Below are 26,060 nucleotides of genomic sequence, written 5' to 3'. Positions count from 1 at the left end.
GTTGTGGAATTCTGAAAGTCATTGGCCAGGGAGTATTTATGGTCTTCAGTCGCTGTGAAAGATAGTGCCTTTAAAAAAGTGGAAAAGTGATGGTGGTAAAAGACTTCTACCAGAATCTTCACATGGATGAAAATACATACATACCTACATACATACACATGTGTGTATGTATATATATATGTATATATATGTGTGTATATATATATGTATATCTCTATGTATGCCTGCTCATGAGACCACACAGCCACACTAATAAGTAACTATTACTACCACATACAACACAATAACTGCTCTAAACCTTAAAAATCAAATATATTTAGTTGATTAAAGGCAAAAATATCAAATTTTATCGATGTCTCAAATATTATTATTATATAGACTTTCAAAACATGGCAAGTTCACAATTTTCAATGTCTTCATCTTTTGTTCTATTATTGTGCTAAAAATAATTTTATTAACTGTACAGAACTTAGAAGGACGTTAAGAATTCTTGTAATTTTAGGATATTAAATACCAGGTTAAATTCAAAACTTTATGAAGTACTGCTTGTTTTATTTGCTTTCCCATCTTATTTATTTTTTTCTTTATTTACATTTCAAATATTATCCCCTTTCCCGGTTTCCCCTTCTGAAACCCCCTATCCCATACCCCTCACCCTGTTTCTGGGAGGGTGCTCCCCCTCCCTCCCACCCACTCCTTCCCACCTCCCTGCCCTGGCATTTCCCTATAATGGGGCATCAAGCCTCCACAGGACCAATGACATCTCCTCCCATTGATGCCCAACAAGGCCATTCTCTGCTTCATACGCAGCCGGAACCATGGGCGCTGCATATGTACTCTTTGGTTGGTGGTTTACTCTCTGCTACCTCTGGGGTGTCTAATTCTTTGATGTTGTTCTTCCTATGGGGTTGCAAACCTCTTCAGCTACTTCAATAGTTTCTCTAATGCCTTCTTTGGGGACCCGATTCTCAGTCCAATGGTTGTCTACAAGCATCCACATCTATACTTGTCAGGCTCTGGCAGAGCCTTTCAGGAGACAGCTATATCAGGCTCTGGTCATTCACAATAATGACTGGGTTTGGTGAATGCATGTGGAATAGATCCCCAGTTGGGGCAGTCTCTGGATGTCCTTTATTTCAGTCCCTGACCACTCTTTGTCCCTGTATTTCCTTCCATGTGTATTTTGTCCTCCTCCTAAGAAGAACTGAAACATCCGTTTTTTGGTCTTCCTTCTTCTTGAGCTTCATATAATCTGTAAATTTTTTTTAAGTATTCCAAGCTTTTGGGCTAATAAGTAAGTGCAAACGATGTGTGTTCTTTTGTGACTGCTTTACCTCACTCAGGATATTTTCTAGTTCCATCCATTTGCCTAAGCATTTTATGAAGTAATTGTTTTTGATAGCTGAGTAGTACTCCATTGTGTAGATGTACCACATTTTCTGTACACATTGCTCTGTTGAAGGGCATCTGGGTTCTTTCCAGCTTCTGGCTATTATAAATAAGGCAACTTTGAACATAGTAGAGCATGTGTCCTTGTTATATGGTGGAGCACCATTTGGGTATATTCCCAGGAGTGGTATAGCTGGGTCCTCAGGTAGTGCAATGTCCAATTTTCTGAGGAAGTAACTGATATCCAGAATGGTTATACCAGCTTGTAATCCCACCAACAATGGAGGAGTGTCCCTTTTTCTGCACATCCTTGCCAATGGAGTGTTGCTTTTTCTCCACATCCTTGCCAGTATCTATCTGAGTTTTTTATCTTGGCCATTCTGACTGGGGTAAGGTAAAATCTCAGGGTTGTTTAGATTTGCATTTCCCTGATAACAAAGGATATTAAACATCTTTATGTGTTTCTCAGCCATTCGATATTCCTCAGTTGGTATTTCTTTGTTTTGCTCTGTACCACATTTTTGTGGGGTTATTTGATTCTCTGGAGTCTAACTTCTTCAGTTCTTTATAGATATTGGATACTAGTAATCTATCAGATATAGGATTGCTAAAAATTTTTTCCCAATTTGTTGTTTACCATTTTGTCCTATTAACAATATCCTTTGCCTTACATAAGCTGTGCAGTTTTATGAGGTCCCATTTGTCGATTCTTGATCTTAGACCATAAGACCGTAAGTTCTGACCAGGAAATTTTCCCCTGTGCCTATATATTTCAGACGCTTCCCTACTTTCATTTCTATTCCTTTCAGTTTATTTGGTTTTATGTGGAGGTTCTCAGACTTGAGCTTTGTACAAGCTAATAAGAATGGACCAATTTGCATTCTTCAATGTACTGACCACCAAATGAACCAGCACCATTTGTTGAAACTGTCTTTTATCTACTAGATGGTTTTAGCTCCCTTTTCAAAGATCAAGTCACTATAGGTGTGTGGGTTCATTTGTGTGTCTTCAATTCTATTCCATTGTTCTACCTGCCTATCTCTGTGCCAATATTATACAGTTTTTATCACTACTGTTCTGTAATACAATTTGAGGTCAGAGATGGGGATTCCTCCAGAAGTTCTTTTATTGTTGAGAATAGTTTTCACTATTCCAGGGTTTTTTTATTCAAAATGCTCTTTCTAGCTCAATGAAGAATTGAGTTGGAATTTTGATGGGGATTGCATTGAATCTGTAAATTGCTTTGGACCAGATGGCCATACTAATCCTGCCAATCTATGAGCATGGAAGTTCTTTCCATCTTCTGGTATCTTCTTCAATTTTTTTCTTCAGACACTTGAAGTTCTTGTTTCTAAACATTAACTGGGCTATGTTTCTTGTTTACTTTTTTAAATCAGTTTTTAAAGACTCTGTCTTAAAAGATGAAAGAAAGTGATGGAGGAAAAACGACATCTACCTCTAGTCAACACATGCATGAAAGTAGAGGCAGGAAGCTATGTGTCATCGTTTGTTAAACATCTCCCCTCAGAGGCAATTTTAATGTAGTCTGTATGGATCAGAATGTGCCCTTATGTTATCTTATACTCATCAGGTGAATTTTAGAGAATATATCATCAATAAAAATAATTGATATGAGATATCAATAATGATGTGAGATACATTATTTAAAAAATATGCTTTAAAAATGAGAAAAGTTCATGTTCTTAGACACAGCAAGGAATGAGGTGTGTCTGTTTATATAAAGGATGGGATATGACTATTGTAGCATATAACATTTATTTATAAACACACAAATATATGAACCAGGATTATTTGGAAAAATGTTATTTTCCTGACTTAAGTTAAAATCTAAAATCTACAAGTACTATATGAACTGTACCTGTTCATTAAAAATAACATTGAAATTTAAACAACATTTCAGTGAGGGCCTTTAAAAAATGAAAGAATTCAGAATTGCTTGTAGTTCCAGAGGTGTGATTTTTTTTATAATACTTATATAAAGATCAAAAGAAGTTTAAGGTTGTCTCTTACTAATGCTAGTAGGTAACATGTAGTGTTTATTCACTGCCTGCCAACATTTACCTCTGGGTGTCTTCCTTTAGCCCCATCGTCTATTTATCAATTTACAGTGATTTCATCCTATAATCCATATCTATCGATATTTTGTCACTTATTAATGAATCCATGATCAGATGTCATTTCAATAATTACAAGAGCAAATGAAATTTCTTTTGCTATGATCTTGATTGACAATGAAAACTTTCCCCTGGTGCTTCATTTCTTCTTCCTGACCAATTTTATGAACTTTTACCAGAACAGTTATAGGAGTACCAGGGAGAGGAGATTGAGTATTTGCTGAATAGCCTCACTCTCGTGGTCCTATGTGTTCGTGCTTGTTTTTATTTCTTAATCTTTACTCTCTTTTTGAGAATTGTGCTTGACTATCTCTTGCTTTTTATAAGAATTAGAAAACACAGACACACACACACACACACACACACACACACACACGTGCTAGCATTATGAGCAAGAGTGAGTTCTTTTACTTTTCTCTTTGATCCTTCTCTAAATCAGTTCTTATTCACCTGCTTCTTTCAGCCATAGGCTGGCTGGTCAGGTGTGCTGTGGGAATGCTTGTTGTTCAAGGTCCGACGGGTATATATTCCATGAAGTAGTGGCAATAAAAAGGAAATTCTATTTCTTCAATGTCTCTAAAAGACTCTTTTTTCTTTCTACTATAACAGTATGAAGTATTTAAAAATTCTAGTTCAATTATTTGAGCAAAATAATTTCTGATGGACATCACTATATTGTATGGAATGATCATTTATAAGACATTATGTACAGCGTTAATGTGAATTTATAGCACTTTTTCAAGGCTTTGAAAGGGGATTGTATATTCTTTTCATTTGTTTATATTTCTTTCCCTAATATGGCATGTCTTCAAATGGATTGGATTTGTTTTTAGGCTTAACTATAATTATCACTTTGATATTATTCTAAACATATAAGGAAGAAAAAAGCTTTGTACATATGTCTATATAGTTACGCAGCTTTGCTTAAATTCCCTTAAGTTGCTTCCATGGCTTGAACACCTAACTTATAATGTATTATGGAGCTATGGTGTAAAAGCATTTTTAAGTAGACACATGTTCTACAGTGGGGTTAAAATTTTATTTCCCACCGATAATTATTATCAAGATAACTTCCACAGAAATGGATTTGGTCTGCGGTTTGTATTACAGAGGTTAACTGAGATGGCGTCTCAGATACTGGATAGCAATTAGACTCAAATTCTGTTTTCCAGATTGACGTGTCAGACACATATCTTAGTAAGTTATCCTTACCCAGAGGAAGCTTCTCTTCCCAGGCCTTAACTCCACACTTATGCTAGTGACTTATATATGTTTGCTTTAATAATAGTCATAATTTAGTATAATTTCTAATTAAATTGCTGCAATTATCTTGTATGCTGATTTTGTAAACATGATGAGGGGTGGCCTGCTTTGTCACATGGGTTTGTTTACTAGTAAACGAAATTAGAAAGGACTCTTGCTGAGTTGTCTTTTGCACATTTCTGTACATATAATTTAAAGATGCGAAAAAATTCTGCTTGTCGATTCAGGAACAGCTGCTCTAGTTTAATGCAGTAATTTTATATTTTGAATGTTCTGATAAAATTCTACATTCCTACTGGGCAGCGTTTAACTGTGAGAAATAGGTTAAGGGCGTTGCAGATAACAAGAATTAAAAGATATAGGAAACACTGTGACCCACAATGTGAAATGTTTAATCCTTTCTCTTTGTGTGGACCCTGGGGAAGCATGAAGGGTGGGGTCGTGTTCCCCAACTCAGGGGTGAAGTCAGTTTAAAACTTTTTTCCCTTTTCTCTAGCATCCCACAAGTGAAAACTAGGTAGCAGCCAGATTTTTCTTTTAAAAACCCAAAAGAAGTAGTTTCTTGGGTTTCCAAAATATATTTTTGAAGACGAATATTTCCCAAATTTTTGTCACTAGATTAAAGTCAAATGGTAATAAAATTCAAATTACCATGAAAGTGCTCCCATAGGCTATTTGTATCAGGGTTAATATCATCAAAAATCTTAATGGGTATCTAAAACAGGCTAGAAAGCACATAAACTATATTTTCCTCCCTATCCTTACAGTAAGGCATTTACATATCAAATATATCACAATTACGTCAGTGAGAGTATCTCACATGCATTTTAAAAGTTTAAAAATGAAACATCTAATTGTGGAGTCAGTTAGAAATAAAGGTGACAGTTTTGTCCCCAAAAGAATCAGTGAGCAGCTGCCACTCACACCAGGGTTAAGAGTACAGCACATAGATACATTGTTGGGAAGTGCCTCATTTCTTCTATTAATACGACTGTCAGTGACCAGCAATCATATCTATCCTTAATTTTATTTCTTCAAGTAGATGAAATTAGTCATCAAAATTGTTTTTAAATTGCTGAATCATCTGCTTTCATCTTTGATTACTGGAGTCGTTACAGATTTTCATCAAATACAAACTAAGCGTTTTCCTTTTTTAAGAGAAGAACTACTGAACAATGTGGATGTTAAAGAGGGGGAAGGGACATTAACAACAGCTCACTGCACCATTGCTGCATTTATATGTGACGGGAAAGGGAGTGGACTTTGGCAAAGTGTTCTGGTGGGGAACTAAAGCATCTCCCTTGCTGGTTTGTCCCATTTCCATTGCCTGGATCAAGTCTAGTTCACTTATACAAACTCGGTAAATTTTTATTATAAGTTCATAAAACATCAAGTGTCTATCTTCCACACCTAACTGCCCAGTTCTGATATTGATGATGATTCTTCAATGTTCTTATTATCTCTCCAACTCTTAGTTTAAAAAAAGGTTTAAATGACATGTAAAAAAATGTTGGTAGGATTTGCAATGGAATTAGGCTTCTCTAACACTCCATGTTACTCTTCTATCTCACATTTAGTATTGTTTTCATCAAATCACGGTGGGTTTAAAATTATGTCTGGCAAAAATATGGATTATTTTGGCAGAAACTCAAAAAATGTCCTCCTCCTTATGTGTTCATCATGTCTTATGAGTACTTCCTTCGTAGTTCTGATTAAAGAATAATCTACTTCTGAAAAAGTTTGCAGTAAATGTCTCCTATTCATGGACTGATTTTTCCCAAGTCCACATAGTTCAAAACATTTAGAATGGGATCCCATCTAAAGAAGACATAGCTGGTAATTCAATGCAGCTTAAGTACCAGTAGCGAACAGATTAAAACAATTTTTAATAACGTGATAGTTTTTGAAAACTGAGGAATTCAGTTATTTCTACTCTATGCTTTCCATAGGAGTGGAAAAACCCTCTTGTAGATAATATTACTCACTAATTAATTGTAAATGAATAAATTAATTAGTAGCAAAAAGACTTTTTGCATGAAATTATATAATGTGAATTCCACTCTAGTTTCTTGACAGTAAAGAGAATCACCTTATCGTATTTCCTTAAGATATAAAAAAATGTAATGGATGAGAATAGAATATTAAACCATTAAGTAATTTCCAGATTAGAAATAAGCCTAAATTCTTTATATGTGAACCTATTTAATGTAAGTACTTCTAACACAGAGTAGGAAGTTAGTGCCACTTGCCATTTTCTTTTTTTTTTTTTTTTTTTTTTATTAACTTGAGTATTTCTTATATACATTTCGAGTGTTATTCCCTTTCCCGGTTTCCGGGCAAACATCCCCCTCCCCCCTCCCCTTCCTTATGGGTGTTCCCCTCCCAACCCTCCCCCCATTGCCGCCCTCCCCCCATAGACTAGTTCACTGTGGGTTCAGTCTTAGCAGGACCCAGGGCTTCCCCTTCCACTGGTGCTCTTACTAGGATATTCATTGCTACCTATGGGGTCAGAGTCCAGGGTCAGTCCATGTATAGTCTTTAGGTAGTGGCTTAGTCCCTGGAAGCTATGGTTGCTTGGCATTGTTGTACTTTTGGGGTCTCGAGCCCCTTCAAGCTCTTCCAGTTCTTTCTCTGATTCCTTCAATAGGGGACCTATTCTCAGTTCAGTGGTTTGCTGCTGGCATTCGCCTCTATATTTGCTGTATTCTGGCTGTGTCTCTCAGGAGCGATCTACATCCGGCTCCTGTCGGTCTGCACTTCTTTGCTTCATCCATCTTGTCTAATTGGGTGGCTGTATATGTATGGGCCACATGTGGGGCAGGCTCTGAATGGGTGTTCCTTCAGTCTCTGTTTTAATCTTTGCCTCTCCCTTCCCTGCCAAGGGTATTCTTTTTCCTCATTTAAAGAAGGAGTGAAGCATTCACATTTTGATCATCCGTCTTGAGTTTCGTTTGTTCTAGGGATCTAGGGTAATTCAAGCATTTGGGCTAATAGCCACTTATCAATGAGTGCATACCATGTATGTCTTTCTGTGATTGGGTTAGCTCACTCAGGATGATATTTTCCAGTTCCAACCATTTGCCTACGAATTTCACAAACTCGTTGTTTTTGATGGCTGAGTAATATTCCATTGTGTAGATGTACCACATTTTCTGTATCCATTCCTCTGTTGAAGGGCATCTGGGTTCTTTCCAGCTTCTGGCTATTATAAATAAGGCTGCGATGAACATAGTGGAGCACGTGTCTCTTTTATATGTTGAGGCATCTTTTGGGTATATGCCCAAGAGAGGTATAGCTGGATCATCAGGCAGTTCAATGTCCAATTTTCTGAGGAACCTCCAGACTGATTTCCAGAATGGTTTTACCAGTCTGCAATCCCACCAACAATGGAGGAGTGTTCCTCTTTCTCCACATCCTCGCCAGCATCTGCTGTCACCTGAGTTTTTGATCTTAGCCAATCACACTGGTGTGAGGTGAAATCTCAGGGTTGTTTTGATTTGCATTTCCCTTATGACTAAAGATGTTGAACATTTCTTTAGGTGTTTCTCAGCCATTCGGCATTCCTCAGCTGTGAATTCTTTGTTTAGCTCTGAACCCCATTTTTTAATAGGGTTATTTGTTTCCCTGCGGTCTAACTTCTTGAGTTCTTTGTATATTTTGGAAATAAGGCCTCTATCTGTTGTAGGATTGGTAAAGATCTTTTCCCAATCTGTTGGTTGCCGTTTTGTCCTAACCACAGTGTCCTTTGCCTTACAGAAGCTTTGCAGTTTTATGAGATCCCATTTGTCGATTCTTGATCTTAGAGCATAAGCCATTGGTGTTTTGTTCAGGAAATTTTTTCCAGTGCCCATGTGTTCCAGATGCTTCCCTAGTTTTTCTTCTATTAGTTTGAGTGTGTCTGGTTTGATGTGGAGGTCCTTGATCCACTTGGACTTAAGCTTTGTACAGGGTGATAAGGATGGATCGATCTGCATTCTTCTACATGTTGTCCTAAAGTTGAACCAGCACCATTTGCTGAAAATGCTATCTTTTTTCCATTGGATGGTTTTGGCTCCTTTGTCAAAAATCAAGTGACCATAGGTGTGTGGGTTCATTTCTGGGTCTTCAATTCTATTCCATTGGTCTATCTGTCTGTCTCTGTACCAATACCATGCAGTTTTTATCACTATTGCTCTGTAATACTGCTTGAGTTCAGGGATAGTGATTCCCCCTGAAGTCCTTTTATTGTTGAGGATAGCTTTAGCTATCCTGGGTTTTTTGTTATTCCAGATGAATTTGCAAATTGTTCTGTCTAACTCTTTGAAGAATTGGATTGGTATTTTGATGGGGATTGCATTGAATCTGTAGATTGCTTTTGGTAAAATGGCCATTTTTACCATATTAATCCTGCCAATCCATGAGCATGGGAGATCTTTCCATCTTCTGAGGTCTTCTTCAATTTCTTTCCTCAGTGTCTTGAAGTTCTTATTGTACAGATCTTTTACTTGCTTGGTTAAAGTCACACCGAGGTACTTTATATTATTTGGGTCTATTATGAAGGGTGTCGTTTCCCTAATTTCTATCTCGGCTTGTTTCTCTTTTGTATAGAGGAAGGCAACTGATTTATTTGAGTTAATTTTATACCCAGCCACTTTGCTGAAGTTGTTTATCAGCTTTAGTAGTTCTCTGGTGGAACTTTTGGGATCACTTAAATATACTATCATGTCATCTGCAAATAGTGATATTTTGACCTCTTCTTTTCTGATCTGTATCCCTTTGATCTCCTTTTGTTGTCTGATTGCTCTGGCTAGAACTTCAAGAACTATATTGAATAAGTAGGGAGAGAGTGGGCAGCCTTGTCTAGTCCCTGATTTTAGTGGGATTGCTTCAAGTTTCTCTCCATTTAGTTTAATGTTAGCAACTGGTTTGCTGTATATGGCTTTTACTATGTTTAGGTATGGGCCTTGAATTCCTATTCTTTCCAGGACTTTTATCATGAAGGGGTGTTGAATTTTGTCAAATGCTTTCTCAGCATCTAATGAAATGATCATGTGGTTCTGTTCTTTCAGTTTGTTTATATAATGGATCACGTTGATGGTTTTCCGTATATTAAACCATCCCTGCATGCCTGGGATGAAGCCTACTTGATCATGGTGGATGATTGTTTTGATGTGCTCTTGAATTCGGTTTGCCAGAATTTTATTGAGTATTTTTGCGTCGATATTCATAAGGGAAATTGGTCTGAAGTTCTCTTTCTTTGTTGTGTCTTTGTGTGGTTTAGGTATAAGAGTAATTGTGGCTTCATAGAAGGAATTCGGTAGGGCTCCATCTGTTTCAATTTTGTGGAATAGTTTGGATAATATTGGTATGAGGTCTTCTATGAAGGTTTGATAGAATTCTGCACTAAACCCGTCTGGACCTGGGCTCTTTTTGGTTGGGAGACCTTTAATGACTGCTTCTATTTCCTTAGGAGTTATGGGGTTGTTTAACTGGTTTATCTGTTCCTGATTTAACTTCGATACCTGGTATCTGTCTAGGAAATTGTCCATTTCCTGAAGATTTTCAAATTTTGTTGAATATAGGTTTTTATAGTAAGATCTGATGATTTTTTGAATTTCCTCCGAATCTGTAGTTATGTCTCCCTTTTCATTTCTGATTTTGTTAATTTGGACACACTCTCTGTGTCCTCTCGTTAGTCTGGCTAAGGGTTTATCTATCTTGTTGATTTTCTCAAAGAACCAACTTTTGGTTCTGTTGATTCTTTCAATGGTCCTTTTTGTTTCTACTTGGTTGATTTCAGCTCTGAGTTTGATTATTTCCTGCCTTCTACTCCTCCTGGGTGTATTTGCTTCTTTTTGTTCTAGAGCTTTTAGGTGTGCTGTCAAGCTGCTGACATATGCTCTTTCCTGTTTCTTTCTGCAGGCACTCAGCGCTATGAGTTTTCCTCTTAGCACAGCTTTCATTGTGTCCCATAAGTTTGAGTATGTTGTATCTTCATTTTCATTAAACTCTAAAAAGTTTTTAATTTCTTTCTTTATTTCTTCCTTGACCAGGTTATCATTGAGTAGAGCATTGTTCAATTTCCACGTATATGTGGGCATTCTTCCCTTATTGTTATTGAAGACCAGTTTTAGGCCGTGGTGGTCCGATAGCACGCATGGGATTATTTCTATCTTTCTGTACCTGTTGAGGCCCGTTTTTTGACCAATTATATGGTCAATTTTGGAGAAAGTACCATGAAGAACTGAGAAGAAGGTATATCCTTTTGCTTTAGGATAGAATGTTCTATAAATATCCGTTAAGTCCATTTGGCTCATGACTTCTCTTAGTCTGTCTACATCACTGTTTAATTTCTGTTTCCATGATCTGTCCATTGATGAGAGTGGGGTGTTGAAATCTCCCACAATTATTGTGTGAGGTGCAATGTGTGTTTTGAGCTTTAGTAAGGTTTCTTTTACATAAGTAGGTGCCCTTGTATTTGGGGCATAGATATTTAGGATTGAGAGTTCATCTTGGTTGATTTTTCCTTTGATGAATATGAAGTGTCCTTCCTTATCTTTTTTGATGACTTTTAGTTGGAAATTGATTTTATTTGATATTAGAATGGCTACTCCAGCTTGCTTCTTCTGACCATTTGCTTGGAAAGTTGTTTTCCAGCCTTTCACTCTGAGGTAGTGTCTGTCTTTGTCTCTGAGGTGTGTTTCCTGTAGGCAGCAGAATGCAGGGTCCTCGTTGCGTATCCAGTTTGTTAATCTATGTCTTTTTATTGGGGAGTTGAGGCCATTGATATTGAGAGATATTAAGGAATAGTGATTATTGCTTCCTGTTATATTCATATTTGATGTGAGGTTATGTTTGTGTGCTTTCATTCTCTTTGTTTTGTTGCCAAGACGATTAGTTTTTTGCTTCTTCTAGGGTATAGCTTGCCTCCTTATGTTGGGCTTTACCATTTATTATCCTTTGTAGTGCTGGATTTGTAGAAAGATATTGTGTAAATTTGGTTTTGTCATGGAATATCTTGGTTTCTCCATCAATGTTAATTGAGAGTTTTGCTGGATACAGTAATCTGGGCTGGCATTTGTGTTCTCTTAGGGTCTGTATAACATCAGTCCAGGATCTTCTGGCCTTCATAGTTTCTGGCGAGAAGTCTGGTGTGATTCTGATAGGTCTCCCTTTATATGTTACTTGACCTTTTTCCCTTACTGCTTTTAATATTCTTTCTTTATTTTGTGCGTTTTGTGTTTTGACAATTATGTGACGGGAGGTGTTTCTTTTCTGGTCCAATCTATTTGGAGTTCTGTAGGCTTCCTGTATGTCTATGGGTATCTCTTTTTTTAGGTTAGGGAAGTTTTCTTCTATGATTTTGTTGAAGATATTTACTGGTCCTTTGAGCTGGGAGTCTTCACTCTCTTCTATACCTATTATCCTTAGGTTTGATCTTCTCATTGAGTCCTGGATTTCCTGTATGTTTTGGACCAGTAGCTTTTTCCGCTTTACATTATCTTTGACAGTTGAGTCAATGATTTCTATGGAATCTTCTGCTCCTGATATTCTCTCTTCCATCTCTTGTATTCTGTTGGTGAAGCTTGTATCTACAGCTCCTTGTCTCTTCTTTTGGTTTTCTATATCCAGGGTTGTTTCCATGTGTTCTTTCTTGATTGCTTCTATTTCCATTTTTAATTCCTTCAACTGTTTGATTGTGTTTTCCTGGAATTCTTTCAGGGATTTTTGCGATTCCTCTCTGTAGGCTTTTACTTGTTTATTAATGTTTTCCTGTGCTTCCCTAAGTGTGTTCAGGTCTTTCCTGAAGTCCTCCAGCATCATGATCAAATATGATTTTGAAACTAGATCTTGCTTTTCTGGTGTGTTTGGATATTCCATGTTTGTTTTGGTGGGAGAATTGGGCTCCGATGATGGCATGTAGTCTTGGTTTCTGTTGCTTGGGTTCCTGCGCTTGCCTCTCGCCATCAGATTATCTCTAGTGTTACTTTGTTCTGCTATTTCTGACAGTGGCTAGACTGTCCTATAAGCCTGTGTGTCAGGAGTGCTGTAGACCTGTTTTCCTCTCTTTCAGTCAGTTATGGGGACAGAGTGTTCTGCTTTCGGGCGTGTAGTTTTTCCTCTCTACAGGTCTTCAGCTGTTCCTGTGGGCCTGTGTCTTGAGTTCACCAGGCAGCTTTCTTGCAGCAGAAAATTTGGTCTTACCTGTGGTCCCGAGGCTCAGGTTTGCTCGTGGGGTGCTGTCCAGGGGCTCTCTGCAGAGGCAGCAACCAGGAAGACCTGTGCCGCCCCTTCCGGGAGCTTCAGTGCACCAGGGTTCCAGATGGTCTTTGGCTTTTTCCTCTGGCGTCCGAGATGTGTGTGCAGGGAGCAGTCTCTTCTGGTTTCCCAGGCCTGTCTGCCTCTCTGAAGGTTTAGCTCTCCCTCCCACGGGATTTGGGTGCAGAGAACTGTTTATCCGGTCTGTTTCCTTCAGGGTCCGGCGGTGTCTCCGGCAGGGGTCCTGCCGCTCCTGGGCCCTCCCCCACGGGAGCCCAGAGGCCTTATACAGTTTCCTCTTGGGCCAGGGATGTGGGCAGGGGTGAGCAGTGTTGGTGGTCTCTTCCGCTCTGCAGCCTCAGGAGTGCCCACCTGACCAGGCGGTTGGGTCTCTCTCTCACGGGGTCTGGGAGCAGAGAGCTGCTGCGGGCCGGGATCCGCGGGTGTGGGACTTCCGGTAAACACAGAACGTGTCCGGTTCTAGAGAAATTCTGCTTCCGTGTGTCCCAAGCTCACCAGGCAGCTTTCTTGCAGCAGAAAATTTGGTCTTACCTGTGGTCCCGAGGCTCAAGTTCGCTCGTGGGGTGCTGCCCAGGGGCTCTCTGCAGCGGCCCACTTGCCATTTTCAAATAATAAAATGAATCATTATAAAAATAATTCTGTGTTTAAGAATATCTACTTTATCATTGTTAGTTGGATTCTTTTGAGTTATCTATTTTTAGATATTGTCCTATTCTTGAATATGGAGACATTTGAAACCATAGACTGTAGTGTTTTTCACAAAATATATATTCAGAACCTCTCTGAATATTGATCACGTTAATTTATATATTTCAAATGTTAGTGAATAAAGTATATGTACTATCCTGTACTAGAATCAAATCTGTGAAACTATCCAAATATGTCCTCTGAGGAAAGCAACACTGTTGTATGTTCGCCATGTTTAGCTACAGTGCTTTGCCTTAGTGCAAGTTCTTCTCAGACAATAGGGTCTGAGTCAACATCTGTGACCAAAGCTAAATTTTGTGTTCTATATACGTCTAAATGAAAATTACAATTCTTACTACTAGGGAAGGAAAGCAAATACTTTTTCACTAAATCTTGACAAAACCATACATTTAATAAATTATGTTTAATTACTTATGTATATATAATATGTGAAGATAAACTATTAACCTCCTTTCATAATGCACTTATATACTACTTATATTATATAGCATAAAAACTTTGTGAGTATTCGTGATCTTAAAGCACTGTATAGGCCAGGCAAAACTCTCTCCTGTTTTCTTGTCAGAGATAGACTACCTTTCCATGAACCAGAGCAAAAGGTCCAGCTCAGGAGTTAAATTTCCCATAATCACTTGCTGCAGGGACTTCAGCTGTCAACACTTAGTGCTGAACCTTTAATGATAGAACCTGGACATATATCAGAGAACAAGACAGGATTGGGACTACTCCCTATCCAAATCAGGCCTAAGCCTTCTCCACTCCATGGCGACAAAGGTCCAGTTAGGTCCTGGGAGACAAAAGTCAGTTAGGCTTCTGTTTTTCCCACAGGGAACTGGTTTCTCAGATAAGTCTGCTAAGCTTCTAACTCCTCGGACCAAGCTGAAGCCGTTCCTCTCTCCCCTTTTTCCTCCCCTCTCACTGACTAGAATTATATGCTAACCTATCATTTTGATAAAGTAGCTGCCGTCATAACCAGTCCCCTGGTCATTCATATATGCCATAGTCACAGCACAGCAATGGGTATGTTCGATTCTTTTTACTCACCCCATTGCAGCCATTTTCCAATTCTTAGTACATGTAAATCTCCATCCTGTCCTTCCACAGTCTGAACAATACTGCACACATCTGACAATAAGTTTTAAACGTCCTGGTCAGGTTAATTAAGGAACATTACTTATGATATTCTATTTATAGCACTTCACTGAAATTTTAAAAGAAATTATTTTTCTGTTCTCATTTATTGTGTTAAAATTTCATAGTTACCATATAATGTCAGAAATAAAAAATATTTAAAATATACCAATGTAATATACTAAAGAGGAAGTCTACCAAATTCATTATAATAGTTTTAGAAGAAAATATTTCATTCAGCATTCTATGTAATTGTATTTCCAACATGTACTAGGTAGTCAACAAATAAATACACATATCCATATTGTCAGAACTGCTAAAATATGGGATAAATGCCATTACATATTATGAGAAATATTTCATGGAATAAATACTATAATTCAAGCAATATTATATTTTTCTTTCATTTGCCTTAAATGTAATCTTAATTTTCTATGAAATATAGAGAGAGACCTTAACGCTTTCTGCAGCACTGAGAAGTTACCAGAGGACAGCGTGATTTGTCCTTAGGTTTCTCCTTGGTAGTAACCTTAGATATCATTGTTAACCGTCAGGTACAATGGTCAATGAGCTCAATGCCCTTCATAGTCACTTCATCAATAAAAGATCATAGCAGATGCAGAACATATTGAAATATGAACTTAGGGGCACTTTTTCCTTGACAGCTAAATGTCAAGTGAGAGGAAACATAACAATAAACCCCGTAGCACATAGAACCTTTGCTTCAGAAGGGTTGATACATGTTTGACATTGCCATCTGTGTCTAGCTTGCTTTCCATCACAGAGCTCACCTAGGCATATTCCTCGGAAGAGGCATGATGCTAATCCAAGAGTTGGATGTAAAGGGGAAATGTGCTACATGAGACACAATTAGGACCATTTATGATTATAGTTTATGGGATGCTGGTGTCAGTTCATTAAAAATGTACTGAACTATCACCTCATTTCACATAGGCCATTGAACAGAAATAAGATGCGATCAGCCCTTCTCCGGGATGACTTTTAGCTGGATTTGAACCAGTGACTCATAGAAAATAGGCTGTGTTCTATTGTCAGACGATAAAAGCATTTTATAGAGCTGCAATGCCATGCATCTGCCTACTGAATTTGCTTCTAGCGGTGGGCCCGCTTCTTTGAAACTACTCTGTAAATTATCACTTGAAAAACACAAATATTAAATGCTAGGAGATGGTTTTATTATGCACTATGTATTTGAATTTTATCTGTTTCTATGTATTAGTAATGTCATTTAATCTCTATAAAAGTAATCATGTGTAGCATAATACTGGAAGGTCTTTTGGCTGTGAAAGAATGGAAATTACTTTTAGTACTACAGTACTCATTTACCAACATATGCAATTCCCCACAGCTTACATTGCAACCCCCACATAGCTGCACATATTTTTATATCTCATGGATGACATCAGCCAAAACACATTGACCATGAAAACTGAACTCTGGTCTGTGCTAACGTGCAGACTTTTGTTGTCCTAAAATACAGACTTTCACCGAAGTAACTATAAGCACACCTTAGCTAATTACATGGATTCCTATACGCAAAACATGCCTAAGCAGTGTGCTAACCGCGTTTCTACTGAAATGTCTTTTAAAAATCGTCTAGGAGTAAAGTCTGAGTCAGTGAGCAGAAATAGCTCATTAATCTCTCCCTGTCTCTGATTTCAAGTTTTGAATAAAGTAATTTGCTTCAATATGCATCAATATCAACTTAACATATCTTTGCTATTTGTAGTAACAATTTTAATTACGTTTTTCCAGGAAGAATTTTATTTGATTTGATAAAAATGTAAACTACTTTGCGTTTGATGTTACCGTATTATCTGTATCATTATATTTCATAACTTAAAGGGCAAACTGAAAAGTCAGCCCTGTGCTATAGCAATGCTACAGGCACCTAACTGAATCGGGGACTCCATTGAGGGTCTCTAGAAGGCAGTGCCTGAACAAGACACTTGAAATGTTGGATTAAAGAATTAGCTCGTCGGTTCTGTGAAACAAATGAGTCCATATGTTTTGAATTTGGGAATTCTCCATAACTTCTCTCATGAGTCCAAGTGTGCCCCGTATTTAAAAATATTTTCTACAAGGTTTTACATTAGTTGTATGTCCTTCCATTATTAAAGATAGACATGTGCTTTGGTAACTTGCCAGTTGGCCATTACCTACTAAATTCAAGTGATGAATGCTGGTTCTTTGTTCCTAGCCTTGCACACTTAGGTTTTATACTGTGTCATTTATTTGCTGTAAGTTTTCAATCTGTGTTCTACTGAGCATGCGCATGGTGCCAGGGAGAAGCTAGTGTTAACTGCGTGTCCTGTGGTCTTCTTTGTAGTCTCAGCGTCGTGTTACCTTTCACCTTCCGGATGGCTCCCAGGAAAGCTGCAGTGACAGTGGTCTGGGAGACCACGAGCCGGTGGGTAGTGGAACCCTGATCTCACACCCTCTTCCTCTGGTTCAGCCACAGGACGAATTCTACGACCAGGCCTCTCCGGACAAGAGGACCGAAGCAGACGGCAACTCGGACCCCAATTCTGGTGAGTCTTCTTCCTGTCTTCTTAGCTTTCTGCTGTTTTAGTTGAGATACAGGCTAAAACTCGTTTAAGTGGTCGCCCTGTTCTGCTAGCAAGGGACATTGGTTATACTACTTGTTTGTTTTTTTGTTTTTGCTGTATGTCTTGATGTAAATAGAGTGTGATATATTTGACATCTTGACCTTTTAAATGGAATGATTTTTTTTTAGTTTATGAGTCGTTAAAAAAAGATTTTAAAATGTTCAGATATAATTGAAAAAAAAGTTTCGTTTAAGTATACTCTGGCGTCAAAGGGGTTACAGAATAGGCAGTTAAGATTGATAAAATAGAGTTCATTAGAATATTGCTAATGATAAAAAATAAAAATATGAATATGTTTTTGAGTATGTATGTGTGTCTACATATATGTGTCTGTGTCCTCTGGTTGCGATCTTCTAAATAACTATTCAGACAGAATAAAGAAGACTGAATGGGATTTAAATTCATCTGAAAAATAGGAATAATTCTTTCATAAATTTTTATTCATGTTTTGTGTTTTGAATAATTTGGTTTTGTATTAGTAGATTACAAGAAATTTATCTGGCCTAAACCCTACTTGATCCAAAGAGCCTCATCTGACCTTGGGAATTTTCAATGTCAAATATTCCTTTTAGAGAAGTGCTTCCTGATCCTATGGGTCTCCATCCCTTTCCAAACGTAGATCTCCAAATATATTTACATACAACTCATAAACATAGCAGCCTTACCGTTATTTATGGAGCAACCGGATATTTTTATTGTTGGTGGGTCCCTAAAATACAAGGAACTATATTAACGGGTCCCAATAAGGAAGGTTGAGAAATATTGCTCTAAAGGGCCTTCTTCTTCTTTCTGTAAAGGAGATCTTGAGCTAAGACTGTCTTGGTATTGAGCCATGTTTGTTTAAAGTTTTTATTGGTTATTTTATTGATCTACATTTTAAGTATTATCCCCCTTTTTGGTTTACCTTCTGCAAACCCCATTCCATCTGCCATGCCTCCTGCTTCTATGAGGTGTTCTCCCCTCCACTCCCACCTCAGCACCCTACACTGGGGCATCAAGCCTTCACAGGATCAAGGGCCTCTCCTCCCATTGATGTCCAAAAATGCCATCCTCTGTTACATATGCAGCTGGAGTCATAGGTCCCTCCATGTGTACTCTCTGGTTGGTGGTTTAGTCCCTGGGAGCTCTGGGGATTTTGTTTTTCCTAAGAGGTTGCAAACCCTTTCAGCTCTTTCAGTCCTTTCTCTAACTCCTCCATTGGAGTCCAGGTCCTCAGTCTAATGGTTGGCTGTGAGCATTTGCATCTGTATTGGTCAAGATTTGGCAGAGCCTCTCAGGAGACAGCTATAACAGGCTCCATATTTTTTTTTTAACATCAAACACACATATAAACAAATAACATACGCTCGGTGATAAGGTAACTTTAAAATGCAATTAAAATTATAATGCTCCTTCTAGAATAATGAAAATGATTTTTAATTTCTTTCTTAAAAGAAAGAAATTTTTTTTCATGGTGGTAGATTGGCCTTGGAGGTTCCTGGCCAGGAATGTTAGCGGTGTCTTTGTATGTTTTTCCAATTTTGTTTTGTTGTTGCTAAGTGAAGGGAAATACTGAGTAACCACAGCAAGAGGATGGCCTAACCAGAAAAGAACATCAAACAACAGAGTGCACATACTCAAAACAGACAGCCTCTCCCGCTCTTGAGCGTGCTTCCTACCGGTTAGCTAGAGAAGGGAGTGAAGTTAAGCTGACTTTTCCATGAATCTCAAGCTATTTAGCGCCTTCTGCTTCAGACATCCCTGTGCCTCTGGCATTTCTCTGAAGTAGGACTATCTAGAGGAGGTCACAGGCTCAGACAGGCTTTCTTAACAAGTTCCCTTCTGGTCATTCAGCTTTCATGTTCACTTACGTCTACAGTTTTGAATCTGTCTGGGCAGAGCGCTCTGTGTAGGGACTTCCGTCTCATGCGCGTCGTCCCACCTGAACCATCCCACTGCCTATGCCGGGCTCTGAAGAGGTTCTTTTTCAGTAACAACTGTTAAATGTGTGCGGTTACATCAGATCTCACAGCAGACATTTCCCTTGTTTCCAGGAAATCGTTTAGTAGAATCTAAGCCATTCCTATGTCATCATTTTCAAAGTCTGTGTCTGGTCTGCAAGAGCAAAATATTAAGCATATTTTTATATGAAATACGGAGAGGTAACGAACGCAAAACTGTATTTATCAAATAAGAGTTTGAGAGAACTGGATAATTATTTATTATCTATGGATTTTCTGGCACATTCGCTTAACCAATTAATTATTCTAGATTATTTCATTAGCAACATTTTCCCAGGAATTTTATGGAGGTGATGCGGTATATAGAGCTTATAAACAGAATTTATAAACAAAAATGTTCCCTGTAAACAGTGTTTTTATTCTACAATTTTTCTTCTTTCCAACTAGCACTAACCTAAGTATTTTCACAGCAGTTTTAGACCACCTTGTCTTCTAGTGTTTAGATGCCCTTGTCTTTAAGTCTGAGTCAAACTAACCACAGGAATAAAATCTTTACCTCTCCTGGCACACAGCTGGAGCAGTTCTCCAGAGTTTAGCAAGTGGACTTTACATATGTACCTGGAAAGTGGGAGATACACATTAAATTCCAGGTAAAGGACTTAGACATGCCTAAGAGTTTCACCGGTTTCCTTTTAGCTAGAATAATAAAATCCTTTAGACTCACACACAGGATGACAGAGGTCAGTGAGTTTAATCACTGGGTTTTGGAAAGTGATGGACATCTGGGTAATTTTCTACTTAACTAATTGAATTAGAAATTTAAAAATATTCATCTGGAAGGGAAAGGCAGCTTTTAGGACATATTAACTAGATGAACAAGATGATAGTTATTTTCTATTTTCTTTGTCATAGAATTATGTGTCTGTGGTCAGTCAGGGTGAACTGAGAACTGAGAAGTACCGTAGTACAGGTAATTGTAGCTAAAACATATATTTCATCACTACTTTACAAAAACATATATGCAAAAATGAACATGATAGTTATCTTCTTCCCTTCTACAAGCAATGGCAAATAGATTGGAGCAAAGTAAAAAGCTTTACTTGTCAATCCTCACTTAAACATACATTTCAAATAAATGATGGTTTACAGGAAATCTATTGCTATAAATAATCATCGATAGCATTTATTTTTATTTTTACACTTGTTTTTCTTCTATGATCTTGCATACTCAATAACACCAGAAGAAATCACTGTGTAAATTGAGAGAAGAAAAAAAATTATCTATAAGGAATTTGTATGCTACTGATAGTTGGTGAATTGGTTTAGGCAAAAGTAGACTGGTTGTCTTTTTAGACTGGAGGGTTTTTTGTCACTATTTCGATACATTGTCCCAAGTCTTCTGCAGCAAAACCAATATCTGAGGTTTCCAATAAGAAGAGAGAGAGAGAGAGAGAGAGAGAGAGAGAGAGAGAGAGAGAGAGAGAGAGAGAGAGAGAGAGAGTTTTGTCAAGCTTTTAAAATAGGACTTAGCTAAATTGCCCTTGGCTAGATCTTTGTCCAATATGCCATGCTAGTCACACAATGACTTTTTAGTCCTAGACAAAGGAACTGGGCCAGTTGCCAAGTGCGAGAAGATGGAAGAGATACTAAATCTGAGGAAAATGCACATTCGGTCCTCCCTAAAAAAGCTCCAGAAGTTTTTGGTTTTTATTATTGTTTAAATAAACTAGTGATATCTATTTAAAAATGCCCTAGATATCTAAACATTTCATTTGAGATGGGGATTTTACCTAGAAGAATAATGTTCTGTAAAATGAGCTGAAGTGGGGGTTCTTGGTAGAATCAGTCCTGATTCATCCCTGCTAGGGATTAGACAATTTAGGTCATCTGTGAGTTGTCCGGAATCACTGGTTTACTTGACTCCTACTTACAGTAAAATTACGAGTTCCTTGTTAGTGCCTAGAGCATGATTCACTAGAATACTCTAGAATATTCCAATCTTAAACATTGGAAAACACTGGAAATTACAATCTTAAACAGTATGATATTAAATTGTACTGGAAAAATTCTATGCTTCATTGTCTTTCCCTTGGCCAGTCGGACTTGTAGTTAACTTTGAGGAATTAGTGAAGGGTGATGGGGAAATGATGACATACTAGTTAACAGTTGTCATCTTCCTTTATCACTTAGGGGTGCACATTGTCCTCTGTTTACCCTACTTTCTAGACTTTTATATTGTCTTTAAAAACTATAATTTTCTTACAGGTGAACTAAGAAAACAGATTCCAGCATATGATGGATTACAAATACTTGTTATGCCTAGAAATATCCTTGTTTTTCAAATATATTGGCTTTTATTTTATTTTTTATTACTTTTATATTTTTACCATCCAGTCATTGCACACCTCCCAGTCCGCTCCCCCATAGTTTTTTTTATCCCATTCTTCCCTCCTCCTACCCTGTGTCTTCAAGAAGATGATGCTCCCCCTCCCCAGCTACCCCATCAGGCCTCCTCACGCCTTGGGGTCTCAAGTCTCTAAAGGGTTAGGTCATCTTCTCTCACAGAGGCCAGACCAGGCAGTCCTCTGCTGAATATGTTTTGAGGGGCTTCATAACAGCTGGTGCTACCTGGTTGGTGGCTCAGTGTCTGAGAGATCTCTGGGCTCCACATTATTTGAGACTGCTGGTCTTCTTATGGAGTTGTGCTGCTTCTCAGGTCTTTCAGCCTTTCCCTAACCACAGGGGTCCCTGACCTCAGTCCATTGGTTGCCAGTAAGTATCTGCATCTGTCTCAGTCAACTGCTTGTTGAAGCTTTTATTTATTTAAAAACACGTAAAACTAGGACATTTACATGTAGCTATATGCATTATGTATTTTCAGAAATTAGTATGAGCAGCGATGTTGACTAGAGTACTTGGGGAAACTGGATTTTAAATTATATTCTTAATACTCCTAAGCACTTAGTCACAACTTACACATACTTAAGTGGTGGCACGAGTACCCACTATTCTTTATTTTTCAATGTGTTGTTTTGAGTTGCTAACACTGTGTATTTAACAATTTATCAATTTTTGAATTTTTAAAAAATGTAAATATAAACACAGAAGATCCCTACAGGAGCTATAATAAGGATCTAAAACCTACTTCAAAAGCCACTGTATTAAGGCCTTGTCTCTCAGTACGACAAGGAGATTGTATACTATTAGAACCTGCATGGTGTGGGAAACGGTGAGAACACAGAAGGCTCGCCCTGCAGGAGAACAGGGGGAGCCTGACTCTGGCATATTTGTGGTTTGCTTTCTCAGGACCACACGGTAAGCAACCGTCACCTAGCACATGTTGTTCAGTGTGAGGCACCCCCAGGTCAAAGATAGCCATCCTAGCTGTGGTTCTACTTCTGTGACTAAACAGTAGGGCTGAGGCAACTTTAGAAAGAGTGCACTTAGTTAGGAGGTCTATCACTCAGGAATGGCCTGGATCCATGACCCACACAAGGAATCAAATGTGAAGGACACTTCTAGGTTCTTTGAGTTTTTCCTGGCTGCAATCATGGAGAATCTTCACTCTCTCCTCTGCTATTCATTGTCACTTTATTTTTCTTCTATTTTTATCATTTGCTAATTTCATACTGGTATCATATATAATGGATAAAACATATAGTCATTATATTTTCTACACCTTCTCTTCCCTCTAATACCTTGCTGGCCCCCGCCACCTTTCCATCCCAACTCCATGTGCTCTTGTCCCTTGTTGAGTCCATCCAATGCTGACTGCATTCTCATGGGTATAGGTCCATCTCGTAGAGTGTGGGTGGTCTCTTAGAATATCTAATCCCTGACGAAAACATGTTCTGCATCTCCCAGACATTATTAATTGCTAACAGTCACTCAGCTGCTGGTGGGACTTTGTGGGCTCACCTGTTCCCATGCTGGTGCTTTGGTGGATTTGATCTTTATCAGCTCTCCTGCATATACTCAGAGATGCTAAGATTTTGTGTGCCACGGCTCTGCCATGTCCTAAAATTGTGTCATTGTAAATATCTTGAGCTTCTCCGAATAATTTCTTTCACCTTTTCCCAATGATCACTAAACACTTCGGAGAAGAGGTGAAACATAAACGTTTCATTTTGAGTTAGGGTTCCTCAGTCTTGCATTCGTTGCATGTTAACCTGAGTTTGCATGTCTCTGTATTAATCATCATCTACTGCAAAGTATTCTCTCGTGAGAGTCTCATGAGATACAAGCATAAAGGAAATGAACATCTCATAGACGTGCACTCATCTGTGAGCATAAAGGTAATAACCTAGGGATTGTTTATTACTGAGACTATCTGTATGAAAAAATAGCACCAACTTGTTCTCTAAGGCCTATCACCTTTTGGTCGTAGATTTTTGGCTTCAATAACAAGGCCAAGCATGCATTCCATCTTGTTCAAGAGATCTTATTTTACTTTTAAAAGCTTTTTACAGTTCTTTTTATTACTTCTCATCCTTCCTCTCCCCCCAAATCCCCATGTATGAAGATCAAAGTGATAATACTTTAGACACTCATTATTTAAAAATATTTGTGAAGACGGCTTTTAAAGAGCCGTCTTAAAGCAATTCATATTCTTGTTGACTGGTATAAAACAGTTCTTCCAGGAAGAGCAAGACACGCATGCTTGATTTTAATATCAGTTCATAGAAGTAGTCATGACCCTGGAAACCTCTTAGAATGATCAATATTTTGGTTTCTCAGTAATGTAAAAAATTAATGAAACAAGTTTAGTCATATTAGACATGCTGGACTTTTTTTAGGTTGATTGATTGTGTGTATGTGTGTGTGTGTGTGTGTGTGTCTATATGTATAGTTGTGTGTGTGTCTGTGTATAGTTGTTTTTGTGTGTGTGTTTATGTGTGTGTGTATGTTTGTGTGTTTGTGTGTGTGTATGTAAATGCACTAGAGCCTTTATGTGTATGAGCATGCATATGTCTTATATCATATGTGAAAATCAGAAGACAGCCTGGGATATTACTCCTCATCTTTTATCTTGTTTGAGGAAATGTCTGGGTATAGCTCCATATTGCCTATAACAGACTACCTACCCCCTGAGTTTCAAAAGAATGCTGGGATTATATGTGTGTCATATTACCTTGCTTCATGGTTCTTAAAATTCTAATTTGTAAACTCACATTTGACTAGCAAGTGATTTACCCATGAAAGCATGTTCCCAGACCCTGTATTATATTTTAACTGAAATTTGGCATCCATTATATATTTCTTAAAGTGATACATTAACTATAGATTAATTAAAATAAGGTTTATTGATAGTAATATGTTTTAAAAGGACATGACAAAATATATCATTTTTAGAACTTAAATGATCTTCCAAAGCACCACTAAGATAATTAAGCACAACTTTGATAGTGGATCTAAACGCATCAATGAAACATTTATAGTTTGAAGAAAGTCTGAGATGGCTTATTTTATTATTGTTCTATGTCAGTTATTTTCATGTTTTATTTTTTCAAAACACGGAGTTTAAACATGAAAGCAGTACAGTAATAAGATTCAAAGCCTGAAAATTATGAGATTACAGTATCTTTTTACCTGTATAATTTTTAATTTAAAATATTATTTTCTTTACAAAATTATACTCCCCATCGTCTACATGATGCCCACAATTTATACATTTCGGTACGGCTTCAACAATGGAGACAAATTGGACACACATCTTCCATAATTATGTCCAGATTTGTCATACTAGAAAAGAAATTGATGACTACCTTCTTTAAAATATTTGAAGTAGGATAACGTTCTTTCAAGAGTTTCTTCTGATTTCAGAGATAAAATAATTACTGCTTTATTGGTAGACCATTGAAGAAAGCTTAACAGAGTAATGGGTAACGTGGGAGCCAAAAGATTGGATGTTTCCACACCCGTAGCACAAACAGCTTCTCAGGCACACTTGGCCATCTATCCCACAAAGAAGAAACGTGTAGAGGTTTTAGCATACTGAATTATCTGTTTCTAACACTAGGCAGACATATCTTCCCATTTCCAAATAACAGTAAATCTGAATCCAAAACATGACACAAATCATTAATTCTCAAAAGGGGGATTTATGCAAATATAAGTATAATGAAAATAATTCGGTTACTGTAAAATTAGTCAAAAACTACTATAAATCATACCAAGACTAGACTCTTACTGCTAATTTAGAATTAAGTTTTAATTTTTTTCTCACTGGGAAACAAAAATACTTACTTTTTGAATCTGTTTTGTGTTTAGATGTTATTTTCTAATGCCTCGCTTAATTATGCATAAAGTTGCAAATTTTACCTTGTGAAATCTTTGCCAACCGTGTATATCTGAATTGGCCTGGAAGAATTTCTGAGTTGTTATTCACTCAGGAAATCGTACTTGGGGCTAAGTATGTCAAGAGAGTCTTAGACTACATTGAATCAACCTCTCTTCAGTCTTTGGTTAGAAGCAAGTTCCAAGTTCAGCAAAATTTAAAGGCTGGCGAATATGAGGCAGTCATGAACTCTACTGTTGGAACCTTCCTGGGTCATTCTGTCATAACTTATAGAGAACATAGTCATCTGGTACATCTTAGCATCTTT

General features: G+C 37.7%; 1 protein-coding gene across 12 annotated transcripts in view; it reads left to right on the top strand.

Moving 5' to 3' along the window:
* Positions 1 to 26,060, top strand: part of Pcdh9 (protocadherin 9) — an 899,165-nt gene that overhangs the window by 563,574 nt on the left and 309,531 nt on the right. For 7 of the 12 annotated variants that reach the window (NR_197226.1, NR_197225.1, NR_197224.1 and 4 more), the window contains 1 exon segment: positions 17,362 to 17,437. Coding sequence is in view for 8 of the 12 variants with exons in the window: in NM_001431499.1 (NP_001418428.1) it covers positions 17,362 to 17,437 (76 nt within the window). In the remaining 4 variants the exon portion in view is untranslated. 12 annotated transcript variants of the gene reach the window in all.

Source organism: Rattus norvegicus, chromosome 15 (assembly GCF_021556685.1).
Source record: "Rattus norvegicus strain SHRSP/BbbUtx chromosome 15, alternate assembly SHRSP_T2T, whole genome shotgun sequence".
Lineage (NCBI taxonomy): Eukaryota > Metazoa > Chordata > Mammalia > Rodentia > Muridae > Rattus > Rattus norvegicus.
This window is presented reverse-complemented; position numbering and strand designations above follow the sequence as displayed.